Source organism: Selaginella moellendorffii, unplaced genomic scaffold (genome assembly GCF_000143415.4).
Source record: "Selaginella moellendorffii unplaced genomic scaffold, v1.0 SELMOscaffold_22, whole genome shotgun sequence".
NCBI lineage: Eukaryota > Viridiplantae > Streptophyta > Lycopodiopsida > Selaginellales > Selaginellaceae > Selaginella > Selaginella moellendorffii.
This window is the reverse complement of record NW_003314283.1, coordinates 336,049-351,612: the sequence shown is the minus strand read 5'-3', so window position 1 is coordinate 351,612 and position 15,564 is coordinate 336,049. Positions and strand designations below refer to the sequence as shown.

Here is a 15,564-nt window from a genome sequence, read left to right as displayed (position 1 = left end):
AGCTCATTAACTAACAAAGTAATAAAGTAATAAAGAAGTGCTCTTAGGGCTAATAAAGCAAAAAGGTAGATATGGGGCTTTAGGGCTAGCATTTATTTTAACTTGTTCTTGCGATCCTCGATCTGGTCGATGCGCGATCGAGGCCAGCGAGCGATGGATTGGATCGATTCGGTGGAGTGCCAGGAGGATCGCCGCTATGGTTGTGTGGGATCCGGGAAGAGATCGCGAGGGTTTTCCAGGGGTTTCTAGGGTGTGGATGGCGCAGGGGGGAGGCGAAGCGAGCATGAATGCGATGGCGGGCATGATGCAGTCTCCCTCTCACGCCGATGGCAGCGATGGCAAGGACAAGGACCGCGGCGATGGCGCCCGCAAGGAATTTAACTTCTGGACGGACCAGGAGGTGTGGTTCTTGCTGGATGCGTACGAGGAGAAGTGGAATCAGCTGGAGAGGGGGAATGTCAAGAGCAAGCACTGGGAGGAGATCGCGCACAGGCTCGCCACGCACAGCAGTGGATTGTGGGTGGCCAAGACGCCCACGCAGTGCAAGAACAAGATCGAGGACATGAAGAAGAAGTACCGCGCGGAGAAGGCGATGAAGGGCACTGGAGTGGGCGGCGCTCCCGGATCGTATTCCAAGTGGGTCTTCTTCCAGAGGATGGAGAGCTTGCTGGCGAGGAATGGATTCAAGAGCGTGGTGGGGATGCCGGGGGGGATGGATAACGGCGAGCACGCACAACCCGCGGTGATGGAGCTGGATTCTTTCAACCAGATCGAGAGCCATCTCCACTTCCGGCAGTGTACTCCCGGGGCTGCCACCGCCGCTGCTGGAAGGATTGGCGAGAAGGAGATCGAGGACGAGGATACGTCCTTCACGACTCCACACCACCACGTCGCGAAGGAGAATGGGAGCTTGACGAGCTTGCTGGATCCTTGCTCGAGGGTCCGAGAAGAGGCAGTGGCTTGCCTGGATGGGCGGGGTGGCGGTGGTGGCGGTGCCGGCGGTAACGGTGGTGGTGGTGGCGGTGTTGGTTGTGGCGGCGGTGGATTCAAACGGCGGAAGCATGCCGGGGGAGCGTCCTCGATGAACGAGGTGGTGGCGGTGATGAAATCGTTTGGAGAGTCGCTGCTGAGAATCGAGGAGGCGCAGATCCAGATGCAGCGGGAGGTGGCTCGGTTGAATGCCGAGGCGGAGCTCCGGCGGATCGAGATGGAGGCCAAGCGAGCGGAGATGATGCTCAACACGCAGCTCCAGATTGCCCGGCTCTTCTCCTCCAACAAGCCGAGGAGGAAGAAACCGGTGAAAAAGGCCGAGAACGCTGGTGGTGGTGGTGGTGGTGGTGGTGGCGGAGGAGGAGCTTCACAGGAAATGGAAGATCCGTGAAAACTTTCGGGGTTTACGCTTCACTACCGTGAGGTACATACACAATTTTGTTTGCTCTCTCTCTCGGTCTAGCCGAGTTTTTCCCGAGCGATGGAGGACAGGTTCTTCTCCAAAACAATCTCGTGAGAGACAATCTCGCTCAAAAAAGCTTTCCTTTTCTTCCTCGAGCATGTAGACTTTATTCTTTTCCAGCGTGTTTGGTTACTCACACTCTTTTTTTTTCTTGTGTGTGTGGTGTTTCTCTCGCACATCTCCATCTCCTCTCGTAGACGATTCGATGGGCGATGGTTTGTATCTCTCAGATCTTCCGAGAGAGAGAGAGAGAGAGTACTACCAAGAAAAAAGATCAAATGCCTGTAACTATGTACTATTAAGAAGGAAAGTTACTCTCTTGTCACGAAACTAGAAGCCACAGGCCTGAAGACTCCCATCGGTGAGGTGAATGCTACAATCCTTCGAGCTTCCGACTGCGCTCCTTGCAAAGCAGCAGTTTCCACACGAAGCCGGATACTTTGCAGGCACGGGCGAGTTGCAGATCACATAATCGGCATCCGAGAGGCAGTACTGTGGACATGCTGGACAAAAACGAAGGAAAAAACTCGTCAAGCACAGCAAAAAACTTTGGCTAGCTTACCAGGGACGAGTTCGCATTGGTAAAAGACCAGCAGCAGCACAACAGCACAGGAGAGAGCGAGCTTCATCTTCCTGGAATGCAAATGGATAAGTTCCCACTTACCCGACTGATGCCGACTTTTATAGTTGCTGGAACTTCGCACCGGTCAAACGAATGGAAAAGAGTTCAAGTTAGACACGATTGCTGCGCGAAAATTCTCGCAGTGACCGAGAAGTCGTAGCAAGAAACTTGATATAACAGAGACACATATTAGTTCTTCCAAATACGAAAGTACCTTAAGACACGACACTATCAAATCTTGCAGCTAGAAATTGCAAGCAAGAAGAGTCCCATCCTTGAGGTGTATGCTGCAGTTCTTTGCAAGGCTTCCAATCTCTCCCTTTGCAAAGCAGCAGTTCCCACACGCTGGCGGATACTTCGCAGGCGACGGAGACTCGCAGATCACGTAATCGGCGCTTGCGATGCAGTACTGAGGGCAGACTGGAAACAAACAAAACGGTGACAACCTTAGCTAAACTGACACTGCTTACCAGCTGCAAGAATACATGGCGAAAGCGCCAGCAGCAGTACGATTGCACAGACGAGTCCCTTCATCATCTCACACTGCTATACCGAAGTTTTCGCCTGCCAGGAACTAGATAATCGTAGAAGAAGCCGGTTTCACCTTATAGACACGAAAGCTACGAGTGTATTTTATTTTTCCCACTGTACCTGAAAGTCAATTACAAGTTAGCTATCTGGCACATTCTCCACAGTACCTGAGGCCGGTCTCGTTCTAAGTGCTACCAAAAGTCGTCATGGAAATCTCGATCTCTCCCCCAAAAGTCGCGTTCTCTATCCCACGCTCTGTTATCCACGAAAGTCTCTTCCAAGACTGGAGGCGGCGGGGGAATCCCCAGGAACGACGATATCTCGTTTACCAGCCAATTCTTCTCCACCAGCTCCAGCCCCCCTCCGAAATCGTGGACTTTGACACCTTCCCTGATGCAGCACGATTTGATCCGCCGCCTGTTTCGTACCTGGGAAATGGACACAGGAGTTTGGAAAGGTGATTGGACAAAAACTCTACCCATTCCGCACAAAGCTCCACCGAAGTGATGTCTTGTGTCAAGCCTTGAACCCGATGTGTTCAGAAGTTTCCCACCTTCCATTCGATTGAGAAATAACGTTTCGTAAGCTCTATGAAAGTTGTAACAGTGAGTGCAGAGAGCGCGTCTTTGGAAAGACTGCAAGAAGCAAGCATCACGGTTTTAGCTGACAAAACTGGCTTAAAAATGATGAGACGTACCCATATCCAACAAACCAGAAAGGGATAGAAAAGAAAACGAATGGCAATGGTGCTCCGAACGTCCAAAGCAAGAGGAATGAATTCCACGCCTACAATACTGTTAGTTGAGCAACTTAGAGAAAAACGAAGGGAGTGACATACCAAAGCAAACGTTCCAGTAGCAGCAGCCGCACCAACACCTGCTCGAGGAATGCTGATTGTCAAGGAGTCTGGGAACCTTGTCAACACCTTTTAAAAGGAAAACGATTATAGAAACAGTTCGAAAAAGCGAGATACATACAACTTTTGTTCCATATGGCTTTCGACTTTTTGCAGCATAATCGAAAAAACTCTCCCCTGCCACAACGGGAGATTCGCCATCTTGAAGTGCCCGAATCACCTCGTCAGCTGACTGCATCCATCACACAATGTAAAGGAAACCAGAAAAAATATCAATGACCTGATATCTGTCTTCAGGAGCTGGTTCTAGAAGCTTTTCAACCACACGCGTCATGCTTGGGCTCGCAGAAACAAAGTTTTGGAAATCAACTCTCAGTCTTTTCTGCAAAATTTGAAAAGGTTAGAGATGGCCGAGGCTTTCTATGTTTTCCAAACCTGAGGAAACGTTGCAGGAGAGCGTCCCGAAAGCATGAACAAAAGCGTTCCACCAAGTCCATACAGATCAGTCTGCAGCGTGGCACGGTTTTGAAATTGCTCTGGAGCCATGTAGCCGTACTGCAAGGAAAAAAAAGAAACGCTTCAGTGAACAAAATCTAAAGCCTGTGTTCGATAAAAGGCTTAGACCTCAAAGAAAAAACTAGATTTGCGGAGCTCACACCGTGCCAACAACAGTGCTGCCGATAAAAGTTGCCGACGATGTTGTATCTTGCACGGCGCCAAAATCAACCACCTTCACTTTGCCAGTCGCTTCGTCCAATATGATGTTATCAGGCTGCAAAAAAAGATTCACAAAAAACGATCGTGAGACTTTCATAAAGTTGCGAAACGAACCTTGATATCTCGATGAATGACAGGAGGCCTCAAGCTTCCCAGATATTTCAAGACATCAAGAATCTAAAAGAGAATGTCACCGTTGCAACTACAAGTGTTTAGTTGCAAACCTCGATGGCGATGTCTTTCACCTCCTGCTCAGAGACTCGCCATCCCTCCTCAACTAGCTTGGCCAACGATTTTCCTTTTGCGACCTTCTGGACGATGTAAAAGCCTTTATCTTTCTCGTTTTCTATCTGCGAGCTTAGTATTCAGCTTCAACAAGGAAAAAAACAAAAAGAAAGAAGAAAGGAAAAAACAAAGAAACAACAGCAATACCTCAAAGAAGTCGATGTATTCGGGGATCCCAGAATGCTGGAGTGATTTTAACACTCTAGCTTCCCTTTCGAAAAGATCGAGATCCTGCAAGCAATGCAAGCATGATCACACGGAGAAGAGAAACAAAGAACTAACCTTCCAGCCTTTCATGTTTCTCAGAGACATGGCTTTGATAGCCACAGCATCGCCTTGTTCGGTCTCGGCCTCATACGTAACACCCACGCCACCGCTGCCAAGAACACCAACAATCCTGTATTTCCCAGCCACGACGTCCCCTTTCTCGTGGAATGCACCGATCAAGGGATTCCTTCCCTCGAATCCGCCGCTCCGATCAGCTGGCTCTCTCGAGATCCTGCTCGAGACGAAATCTCAGAGCTCCAGCCATGGAGGCACTGCTGGTACTTACTGAGCTTTGGCGGCGTGGCGAATGGAGCAGCAATTCCCGGCGATGACGAAGCCATGGCAGCAGCGCTCGCGAGCTCTCCCACGACGACAAAATCTTCGCGGAGGTGGAGTGAAGAGCGAGAAGTGCAAATTTTCTAGCAGCATTGCCACAAGCCCTAGGAAGCAAAAACAAAACTAAATGCTTTTACTGAGAGTCGAACTCAGGACCTCCCGCTTACTAAACGGGTGCTCTAGCCAACTGAGCCATAAAAGCTTAACGCATAAGCTCTGTTTTCAAACTATACTAAATAAAAATTATTTATTAGTTAATATTTTTATTTTTAGTTTAAGTAGAATATTCAATTATAATTTAGAATATTTCTCTGTATTTTATATTTTTTGGTTTGCTGTACCCATAACGGTGCCGCAAAATCAAAGCAAGACCTGCGAGATTCAAGTATTGAAAGTGAACCGAAACTTCCCTCTTCTTGTCTTGGGTCAGTGCGAAACAGATCTATAAAAACCTCACGGTTTGATATGATGGATCATATTTTGTAGCAAGCTGCACTCAAAATTTTGTGTTCAGAAGTTTCAGCTAGCCAATCTCTCCTACTCTGGAAATGGAGAGATCAAGGATGGTTCATGTGGTTGTGATCTTGGCCGTGCTCATCCTGTTTCTCCATGGTGCTGCTGCTGCCAGGCCCTTCCAGTCGGCGAGCACAGTGGATTCAAAACCAGCATCGTTGCCAAGCAGAGTGTTCAAGCGAAAATCTCCATCCATTTCACCAGGATCACCAGATAGAATCAATATTAACAAAGGAAGAACACCACCAAAACCATAGTTTAAAGCATTTGGTCCTTAAAGGAAAGGCCATGCTAAACCACTCTTCTCACTTTCACATCTAATATATCAACTTTTTTTATCTCAAGAATTGCACACACTAGCTACTGTACGATTGCCAAAAGTGAGGTTTTCTTGATAATCTGGAGGAAACGTCCCCTCTTTCTTCTGTGACAACGAACAGCAATCGCTTTCGTGAGATCTCCCTCATTCACAGCTTCAAGGCCCTCAAAGAATCTACACACAATTTTGTCAAGGTTCTTTGTTGATGTAAATGTGAATCCACATTTTACTCAACCGCAAAGTAACGACCACTTATTTGACCTTGACTAATTGACCACGAGCATTGACCCGCACCTGTAGCTGTAACGGTGCCGCAATCAAACGGAACGTCCGACGAGCATTCAAAGTCATATCTGATCAAACCTGAAAGTGGCAGACCATCTGAAAGCATGCGATTGTGATCTTTTCTGCGTGGTTTGCTCCCAGCGGCCATTCACTGATCGTTGTCAAGATATACGTTCACTGGATGTTTAGCAAAGTTTAATATCGATGTTTTGAGGATGATCTATTGAAGGGAGGAAACCCAGCGCCCAGAGATAATCTGATCACGGCCTAACAGCCTAACAAACTTTTCTGACTTATCAACTTTTTTTTTAAAGCTTGAGAAAACAGTGAGCACTGACCACTGCACAGCTGTTAAAAGCAAGTTTTCTTGTGGCACTTTCCTTGTTCCTGAACTTTATCATAATTTGATGGAAACATTCAGTGCCTTTATGCACCAAGTGTTTTGTGTACAGGAAGTTTTTGAATGGAAGATTATCATATTCTTTAACCTACTGAAGAACTCATTTATGAGAGTTTTAAAATAAAATACAAAGCATAGATATCATGCATGAGGAAACTGATGGAAACTTAAATTGCAGCACTCGGCAATACCTCTGTCCTCGAATCCGCTCCACTTGTAGTCAAACTTTCTCCACTGCTCTGAGCTAGCCTCGTACATAATGATTGCCGGCATCCATCGAGACACGATCCACACGTTGTCCAATTCATTGAAGAAACACCATGGCTTTGGTGTGGATTCAGCCACAAGCTCATCTCGCATGCTCTCCACGCTCAGCTGAAACAACTTGATCTTCGCGACTAACACTCTGGCCTTGAAAATGCCACCATCCCTGCGGAGAAGTAGTGAAGAGGTACGAAACCGTGGTATTTGCACAGAAAGTCTCCACTCTTCTTTCTCCAGGTCGTAAATCCCGTTCGAGCTCAATACTAAGTTGTCCCACAAGCTGAAAAAGCTTGCGGCTAGCGCCTGGTTGAGAGGCCTCCACTTTCGTGTGCGTGAATCGTAGAGACTAGCAACTGGAACCAAGTCACACGTCTGATCCAGCATCAAGAGCTTGAAATGATTCGAGCCTCTGGTTCCATAGATCCGTAAGTGCAAGTGTAACGGCGAGATGGATCGTGGCAATGGAACCTGGTTTGTAACTCTCATGCAAAGTTCTATACGATCGAGGAGCTTACCTTTAGCCATTGCTTCGTTACTGGATTGTAAAGGTGGACATGTCTAGCGTGAAGCTTTTGCCTGTCCAGGAAGCAAAGGAATCCCTGAGAGCCACAAAGCAGCGATAAATTTCGAGTGCGTGGAGGCAGCAACACTGGAATCGCAAGCCACTTCCTGCCCACGGTGTTGAAAGCCCCCAGGAAACCCTTGCTGTTGAGGAAGTAATCCACAATGATCCAGCGCTGCTGTGGCCCATGAAGATCGTGCTTGGCCAAGAAGGATTTGCAGCACAGCTTTCTTCTCCAGCGCCTACACACCGACCTAGCTGTGACGATCCATTGGAGGGGAAGCCGGATGAAAACCTCATCGAGGAGCTCGTCTGGAATGTCGCACTGTGACCTCCCCCTCCCCATAAACCCTCTGATTCGATAACAAGCTAGGATTAGGATCAAATAAACTTAAACAGAAGTTAATCAGAAAATCAGAAAAATCTATGATGATACCATTTACACCAAAGGCTTTGCTGCAAGAACAAGATCACCATTCTCAAAGCCACGTTTTTTCGACACAAAATCAAGAAAATACATCAGCTCTGTGTAACCAATGACTCAACTTTTAACCGAAGTTGCTCCATATGTAAACATGGTTGATCGAAATAACTTCATTGGAATGCAGGAGTATTTTTTATGGTTTTCCCTTCTGGAGATATATAGCTTGAATCACATTGAATCAGGTGAATGGTAGAGACTAGAGCAGCTAGCTTTTACATCCAAACATGCAAGCTTGCATTGTAGTTAGTAGTGGATTTGAAACTTAACCACTGACTGAAGGTATTTTGATTATTCCATTTTGAGATACTCTTGAGTGTAAAGAATATACTTAAATTATCTGGTTTTCTGCTGTTAAACTTTTCTTTAATTAATAATGTTATTTATCACTAAAAACATTTACTGCAATTTATTGTGATGGTTTACAAAAAAAAAAAAAAAAAAAACAGCAAGAAAAGCTGATCTTCACAGCATACACTTCAATATGTTCACCAAAAGCTTCCATGCTGCCATGTTGAATAAGTTAGATCTACAATATACTGCAATCCCCTCACCTCCACTACCTTCCTAGTAGTAGAACAATGCCCGTGGACAAATTAGTAGCTTCCAAGTCCTTGCTTTCAAGCTGCATGGCTGTATGAGATGCCACGAAGATTTAATATTAGACTGGCCAGGAAATGTCAACGTAAATCCAAGCTTCTCCAAAGACTGTGCTGCATCACCACTCGTGACTCTCCTTGTTGTGAGAAGCTAGCCACCTTGATCTGGAGTTCTGGATAGTCACATTAGCTAGAATGGAAGAGGGCAATATCAATCCATGGATTAATCTAATTCAGATAGAAAATATCCCTTTATCGTCAATTCCATGCTGTGATTTTATTCTTGCAATGGCGTTGTGCAATCAGGGAACTCATGGAAGCTCAACTCACAGCAAATGGCATAGCCAAAGTCTGCAGCTCCACTCCACTTGTTATCGAAGCTGCTCCACTGCCCAGAGCACGGCTCGTATCTGTAGATCGCCGGGAGGACTGGGCACACGACCCACAAGTTGTCCAGCCCATCGAAGTAACTCCATGGAATCATGCCTGAGCACCCAGGCGGCATTTCGACGCGCATTCTCTCTGGAGATTCTGTCACAAGCTCTTCTCGCGTGCTCTCCATGTCAAGCTGATAGACTCGGATCCTCGTGCCCACCAGTTTGGTCCTGAATACGCTACCGTCTCTGCGGAGACGAAGGGTTGTCGGCTGGAAATCTGAAATTTGCCCGCGCAGCCTCCACTCTTCTTTGTCCATGTCGTAAATCCCATCCTTGCACATAGCTAGGTTGTCCCATAAGCTGGTAAAGTTTGTGATCCACTCTTGGCTGCGAGGCTTCCAATCTCCTGTCTGTGAATCGTAGAGACTACTAGCTAATCGAGAGGGCAAATCCGTGCCATCTATCATCAGGAGCTTGAAATGATTCGAGCCTCTGATTCCATACATCCGGATGTGCAAGCGTGAAGTTTTGATTGATCGTGGCAGTGGAAGCTGTGGCAGTAGAAATCGAGTTAGCCTGGAATTGTTGAGAAAGAAAGGGATCACTCACTTGTAGCCATTGCTGCGTCACTGGATTGCAAAGGTGGATGTGATGAGTGGTAATCGCCTGCCTGTCCATGAAACAAAGATATCCACAGGAGCCACAAAGAAGCGAAAATCTAGTGTTTGGAGGCAGAGACAGTGGTATCTTGAGCCATTTCTTATCAATCGTATCAAAAACCCCTAGGAAACCTTCACTGAGGAGGAAGAAATCCATAATGATCCAGCGCTGTTGTGGTTCGCGAGAATCTTTCTTGGCCTGGAAGTATTTGGCGCACAACTTGTTCCTCCAGCGTGAGCAAACAGATCTAGCAGCTATGATAGATTGGATAGGTAATCTTATAACGATTTCTTCAAGTAACTCGTCTGGGAATTCAATTCTCCTTCGCCCCATGAAACCTAAAAGATAAGGTTTATCCCTTAAACCCCCTCCATTTATAATAAACTTATTTGAGTTTGTGAGTGTCGAACCTCTGCTTCTTCTTGGTGGGATTCGAACACCAGACTTGATGTAGTCCAGATTCGAACGCTAGACCGACCCTCCGTTGAATATAAATAAGCAAATTTTCAAACGAGCGAGGGAAAATATTTTGGAGGACGAGGAGCTATGGCGGCTCGCAAGGCGCTGTGGAAGTTCTGCTCTTGCTCAAGGGAAGAGCATCCGGATGGACGAATCTCGCTTTTCTGCAGGAAATGCTGCCAGGCTTTCTGCGAGCTCGACGCTGCCGAGCATTTCAAGAGCTGTGATGGAGCGCTCGAGGCACCCGATCGCCCGGCTTGGATCGAGCAGGAGAAGGAGATCCGGAAGGACAAGCACAGGATGCTGGTGAGGGGCCTGGGCGAGGATTGCCATTGCGGAAATCAGCACCTCGACAGGCCGGACGGGAGAGGCAAGAATGTGTTCTACTGCTCCAGCGCCAAGTGCGACGAGGCTTTCTGTGAATTCAGCGTCCGAAATCACGCTCCAAGCCCGCCGGAGAGTGATTCCGCTCCCATCACATCTTCTTGCTCGACGAGGAGAAGACTCCACCGGAAATTCGCTGCGCGTGTGAATGCTTCGGCATTCCAGCGGTGAGTCATTCGATTTGGCGTGATCTGTGCTTGAAATTGGTGCTCGTCTTGTCCACAGATGTATTGAAGATGCGATCGGCGATCCAGCTCTGTGAATCCATCGATTTCTTGCAATTGCAATAAAAGAACCTTTCAACTAGGGTTTTGCGCTCTGTTCTTCGCGTCGTGATGGCAGGGATGATGGTGGGGGTGATGGCGATCGACGGCGTCGACGCGAAACTGCTCTTGGCGGAGGCCTCTGATCTCGTCGCGCTTCCAGGTATCGCATTCTTGTCGCGATCGATCTCGTGCATTTGCCGCGCGCCCTTCCCGAGAGCTCTGTGTCGGATTTCCTCTCGAAATATCCGTTTCCGGTTCTCTCCAGGTAAGATTTCTGGATCTTTCTTTGTGGGATCGAATGCGATTGAATTTCGTCTTCTTGGACAGGGTTCTATTCACCGCAGGAACTCCAGCGCTTGTGAGAGTAATGCTGTCGAGAAGGTCGTTTGGACACAGCATGCTTATGAAAATCGTCGAAGCTCCTTCGTGCTACGATTTTAATTTTCTCTGTTTGTTTTTTGTGTGTGTTAGCCTTATGCAAATGCTGGTTTAAACGCAGCATCTCCACAAGTTCGTCGTCTCGCATGCTCCATGTTCGTGAGTAGCAACTTATGTTTTCACGTTTCGTATTGCTATCTAAGTTTTTCCTTCTTGGATACCTGCCTAAGTGTCTAGAGGATGGCGATTCAAGTTCTGTGCAAACAGCAACAGATATGTGACGAGTAAACAAGCATACTATGTGTGTGAATGACGCTCACGTTTGCTGGATTTGTTGCAGGGAGTCGAGCGTGGCAAAAGACGCCATTGAGAAGTTAGCAAAGTCAAGCGCTGGACCTGTACGTAGTTCTCGTTAGCTCTCTGGACATAGATCATCTTTGGTTTCTCCTGATCCGTTCGTTTTCCTGCAGGTTCAAATCTGAGCGTTATCTCTGGCAGCTCGATTCTTCGGACTGTCGGATGTAGAAAAACATTTACTTCAAAGAATGTTATTGCAGGTGTATAGGCTCCTCGATTGTCGCACTGGCTTCCAGAGAGTGGTGTCTGCTGGAAGTCAGCTCCAACGACGGCGTCATCGACGAAAAAGGTAATTACTCTCTCTGTCTCTCTACGGGATTCAGACGCACAGGTATCGAATGAAGACACGCTTGCTGTGCTGCTCTGGCCACCGGATTGAGGCAGCCATCCTGCTAGTGCGTGGTGATACACAGGAAAAGGTTTACTTTTTTTTTTCAGTTGATCCTTTCTCTTCTTTCTCAGCTCGCGTATGTCTCTTATAGCAGTGCCTTCTATCAAGGTTTGTGGTTTTCCAGCCTAAGTTCTTCACTCGCGCACATTCTCCGGGGGTACGTGTTTTTGTTTTTTTTTTTGTTTTTTTTTCGTTCTTAGGACAGAAGAGCTCAAGAGGATCATGGCTCAGGAAGTTCGCGGAGGCAGTAAGAAACAACTTTCAGCAAACATCACAGGCGGCAATAGTCCAAGGATTTAGTTCTAGATATATAGTTTCAATCAAATTAAAATTCTGTAAAATTCTGTTCAAATTGTGTGCTAGTAAGAAGTAAGATATTGAATTTTAAAGATTTCTACACTGGCTGCAAGAAATAAAAATGTGCACGGATGTACAACTGGCCAAGCGTACATGGTGGGTGTTACCAGTGGAATGGAGTGAGAGGGCATGCGGCACGGAGTGAGGAGAAGGATACCATACATGGTTTTTGGCGATGTACCTAAATCTCATACTAAGAAGTATCTTTTCTTTCTAAATCACATGATTTTGCTCATCTAGATTTAAGACACAAGCAACTTTCACTAATTTATGTCTTTAATACATAAATTACACAGGACAAGTTCTTAATCACAGCGCTTGAGCATTTTATTGGGAATAAGCGTCCCATAGAGCAGGCAACAGAATTTCTGATTGACTTTTTTGAAAAGATATGCACCTCAAGTACAATCAGTCGTTCTCAGACCCAAACATCTGATGATACAGTATCACCTCTAGCTCCTTGAGTGCTGCAACATTTCGAGGCTTGGTTTTGATTTACCATCCTATGTCCACTCTACTTAACGTTAACAGTCCATATCTTAGCCTTGTGAAGTTTGGGTTAGCCTGGCTAAGCAGTGGAAATAGTGTTGCATTGGAGGATTTGGATAAATTCTCTGCAAAGCAGGATAAAGACACTTGGACCAAACTTGAAAAACCTGCCATCTTTCGAGCTCTTTTTCATTACTTTTGGAGTCAGTGAAGAGTATTTGATACAATAACAACAACAGCTATTTCAAGTCATGAGGACGCACGAAGGGCATCATCTGACCATCCTGATAAGCAGCAGTTTAACGCCAAGGGCCAAGGCAGCAACATGACAGTCGGTCTAGAGTTTGAAAGGCAGGTGGCCATGGGTCTTACGGAAAGGCTCCTGCAGATTTTGTTTCTGATCGCTTTCTTCAGAATGACAGGCGCAACAGCACTTTTCAAGTCCCTGCAATGTATTTTGACGTTTCAAATGTGGTGAAACCACGTGTTGCCACAGAAGTTGTGACATATACACTTGAGAAGTATCTCAACGACTCAGCCTCTACTCCCACACTCTCACCGTACTGTGAATGTAGCGTTTGCCACTAGCCCTGTGCTCTAAAGACCCATCCCTGACTCTCTCTATCATCGCGGAGCTTTCCCAAAGAGATGGAATCCATCCAACGATCATCAGCCACTGGACGATCTGGCTCCTCCTCCGCGCGGATAATCTCCACTGTCTTGTCCAGGAATTCCTGGAGCTGATCTTGGAGGCGATGATCGTTGGCAGGTCCTCTTCTACCTGGCTCTCGATTCTACGCCTAGCAGTGGGTGGAGTGAGAGAGCTATGATCGCTGCGCAGCCGCTTCTCTTCCTCTTCCTCCTCCTCCTCTTCGCTCGATTGTTGCATCGATCGCTTCTCATCTCCAAAACCGGAAGAATGACCTCGCGGCCGATCTAGACGAGCTAGCTCCGCTTCTCCAGCGCTCCGGTAAAGCATGGAGGATGACAATATTTCGATGTTTTTGGTGTTTGAAAGAGTCGTGGCTACTGTCGACCCTTCCCGACTGCGCAGCTTCTTCTGCCAGGGCAGGCACTGGATTCGCGACCGCGGCAGCGTCATGGTGCCGGCGACGAGACAATCCCAGGTTTTCTAGCTCCTCGAGTTCCAAGGGAAGCCGCAGGGAAAGAATGTTAGCCTCCAGCTCTATGGACAAATCGAGAAGTATGCTGGTGAAAGAATTCGATGAGTTGCCTCGTTTTCATGCTTCTTTTGTGGACTCTGCGATGAAAACACAAGGAACTCTTGGACGCTGGCAGGAAATCCAAGTAAGCTCTATCTGTAAGCACTGCTGATTTTGTTTTCCTTCTTGAGGGAGCATGGATTCTAGGACCGAGGAAAGGAGATCAGTTGTCCATTTTGTGGGTGGTGTTTTTGTTGGAGCTGCTCCACAAATACATGTATCGCTTGTTTCTGGAACGCCTTGCAGAGAGGTGAGAGTTTTGTATTGTATAGAATGATTTTAACTCTCTTCTTATGCAAAGGATTCTTGATCATAGCAATGCCACTCAGGAGTGGTTTCAACCACTTTGAAAATTGCTGCTTTAATTTCTGATAAGGTTAAGGGAATAAGATTAATTTAAGCAAGTTAGATTTTTGTTCTCCACAAATTTTAGATATTTTGATGTGTTTTAATTAAAATCACTAAAATAATTTTTTGGAAGTATCATCCGGATAGAATAGTTCAAAACAATAATGTTAAATTAATATATATGTGATAGGGGTGTAAAATTTTATTTTATTTTTATGCTTATTGCTATATTATTTATAACTTGTTGTATAGAACTTTCTTCAAGAAGAACAAAAGAAAATATAACTAAGAAGGGTTTGAAAAGTAATTTTGCTTCTTTTATTATAAAAAATACATGAGAAAAAAATTATTTAGAGAATTTTGAAATACTTGGTGAAAGATAAATATTGATATTATTGAGTTGAGATTATATATGTTATTAAAAAATATTATAATTTTTTAAAATATTTTTTAAATATTAAAGTGACAATACAGAGGAAAAATATAAAAACTCTTACACAAGTTTATATCTTTGGGATCAATTCTGTACAATGGTTTAGCTTTTTTACAATATTTCATTTTGAATTCTAATTAAAAATTTATTTATGTTTTATATAAATGTGTGAATGTTCAGGATATAGGAATAAGTATATTAATTGGGGTTTAGACCCTGCTTATATACAAGAATGGATGGACTAGATTAAGTCTCAAATAGACAATTTATATACTATAGTACTATAATTAGTGTATTACTTAGCTAGGTTATTACATATATATACATATATGTATTTACAAACTTTACATCATCCTCCCCTCTGGAAAATAAAAAGGTGATAACAATAATTTAAGTGGAACATTTAGAGCTTTTGCTAGGTAATTACAAATTACCATAAACAAAGTTGTTGATAACCATGATTGAAACAAAACTTAGAACCATGGTATAAGCATCAATCAATTACGAGATCTTGATAAACCAATTGCAACTTTATATACAATTGCCAAATGTTTAAACCAATATCAAAGCCATAACTTTAAACCAAAGTAAGAGACTTTAAAAGCTATTACAGTCCATAAAACACCATTGTAGAAAATAATATATCTCGTCTCTAAATCTATTTGTTGACAATCCTCCAAGACCACTATTAACTCAAATTGATGACTATAACCAAAATTTACTTTTATGTCTTCCCTTTAGTCAATATCTAAGACTTGTATTAACTTAGACTCATGATTGTTGTCCTCATCTAATATTACATATGGGAGGTTGGACTCGCTTTGTTTATCCTCTATATCCTCCTTATCCCTTCATTTAAAAGAAAAAAAGTTTTAAAGTATTAGTTTTATTTGGATTCATTACACTTGTTTTCATTTTACTATCACATCTGTTCAATTGACGCCAGATGTTC

At 45.0% G+C, this 15,564-nt stretch overlaps 4 protein-coding genes and 1 non-coding gene across 5 annotated transcripts in view; 2 read left to right on the top strand and 3 right to left on the bottom strand.

Moving 5' to 3' along the window:
- The first annotated feature begins 96 nt into the window (after positions 1–96).
- Positions 97–1,591, top strand: LOC9641926 (trihelix transcription factor ASIL1). The gene has a single exon (XM_002973611.2). The coding sequence runs from the start codon at positions 197–199 to the stop codon at positions 1,379–1,381; it is 1,185 nt and encodes a 394-aa protein (XP_002973657.2). The 5' UTR covers positions 97–196; the 3' UTR covers positions 1,382–1,591.
- A 131-nt stretch (positions 1,592–1,722) lies between these two features.
- LOC9641925 (serine/threonine-protein kinase D) lies at positions 1,723–5,412 on the bottom strand. The gene is made up of 17 exons (XM_024678422.1): positions 5,409–5,412; positions 5,018–5,171; positions 4,747–4,963; positions 4,612–4,695; positions 4,404–4,529; positions 4,294–4,356; positions 4,121–4,234; positions 3,898–4,017; positions 3,743–3,844; positions 3,584–3,694; positions 3,445–3,531; positions 3,304–3,392; positions 3,085–3,241; positions 2,774–3,034; positions 2,546–2,726; positions 2,016–2,495; positions 1,723–1,956 (listed from the first exon to the last, which is right to left on the bottom strand). Exons 1-13 carry the CDS (start codon positions 5,410–5,412, stop codon positions 3,145–3,147), a joined length of 1,368 nt encoding a protein of 455 aa, XP_024534190.1. The 3' UTR covers positions 1,723–1,956; positions 2,016–2,495; positions 2,546–2,726; positions 2,774–3,034; positions 3,085–3,144.
- Positions 5,196–5,269, bottom strand: TRNAT-AGU. Its single transcript has one exon. It is a non-coding gene; the product is annotated as a tRNA-Thr (tRNA).
- Positions 5,413–8,475: 3,063 nt separating the features above from the next.
- LOC9642435 lies at positions 8,476–9,860 on the bottom strand. Its single transcript, XM_002973456.2, has 2 exons — positions 9,477–9,860; positions 8,476–9,418 (listed from the first exon to the last, which is right to left on the bottom strand). The coding sequence occupies exons 1-2, from the start codon at positions 9,858–9,860 to the stop codon at positions 8,768–8,770; spliced, it is 1,035 nt and encodes a 344-aa protein (XP_002973502.1). The 3' UTR covers positions 8,476–8,767.
- A 4,007-nt stretch (positions 9,861–13,867) lies between these two features.
- The window catches only part of LOC9642429, a 61,727-nt gene continuing 60,030 nt past the window's right edge, over positions 13,868–15,564 (top strand). Inside the window, exon 1 of the mRNA XM_024678459.1 lies at positions 13,868–13,916. Coding sequence (XP_024534227.1) covers positions 13,875–13,916 — 42 coding nt within the window. The 5' untranslated portion in view covers positions 13,868–13,874. The remainder of the gene's footprint in view (positions 13,917–15,564) is intronic.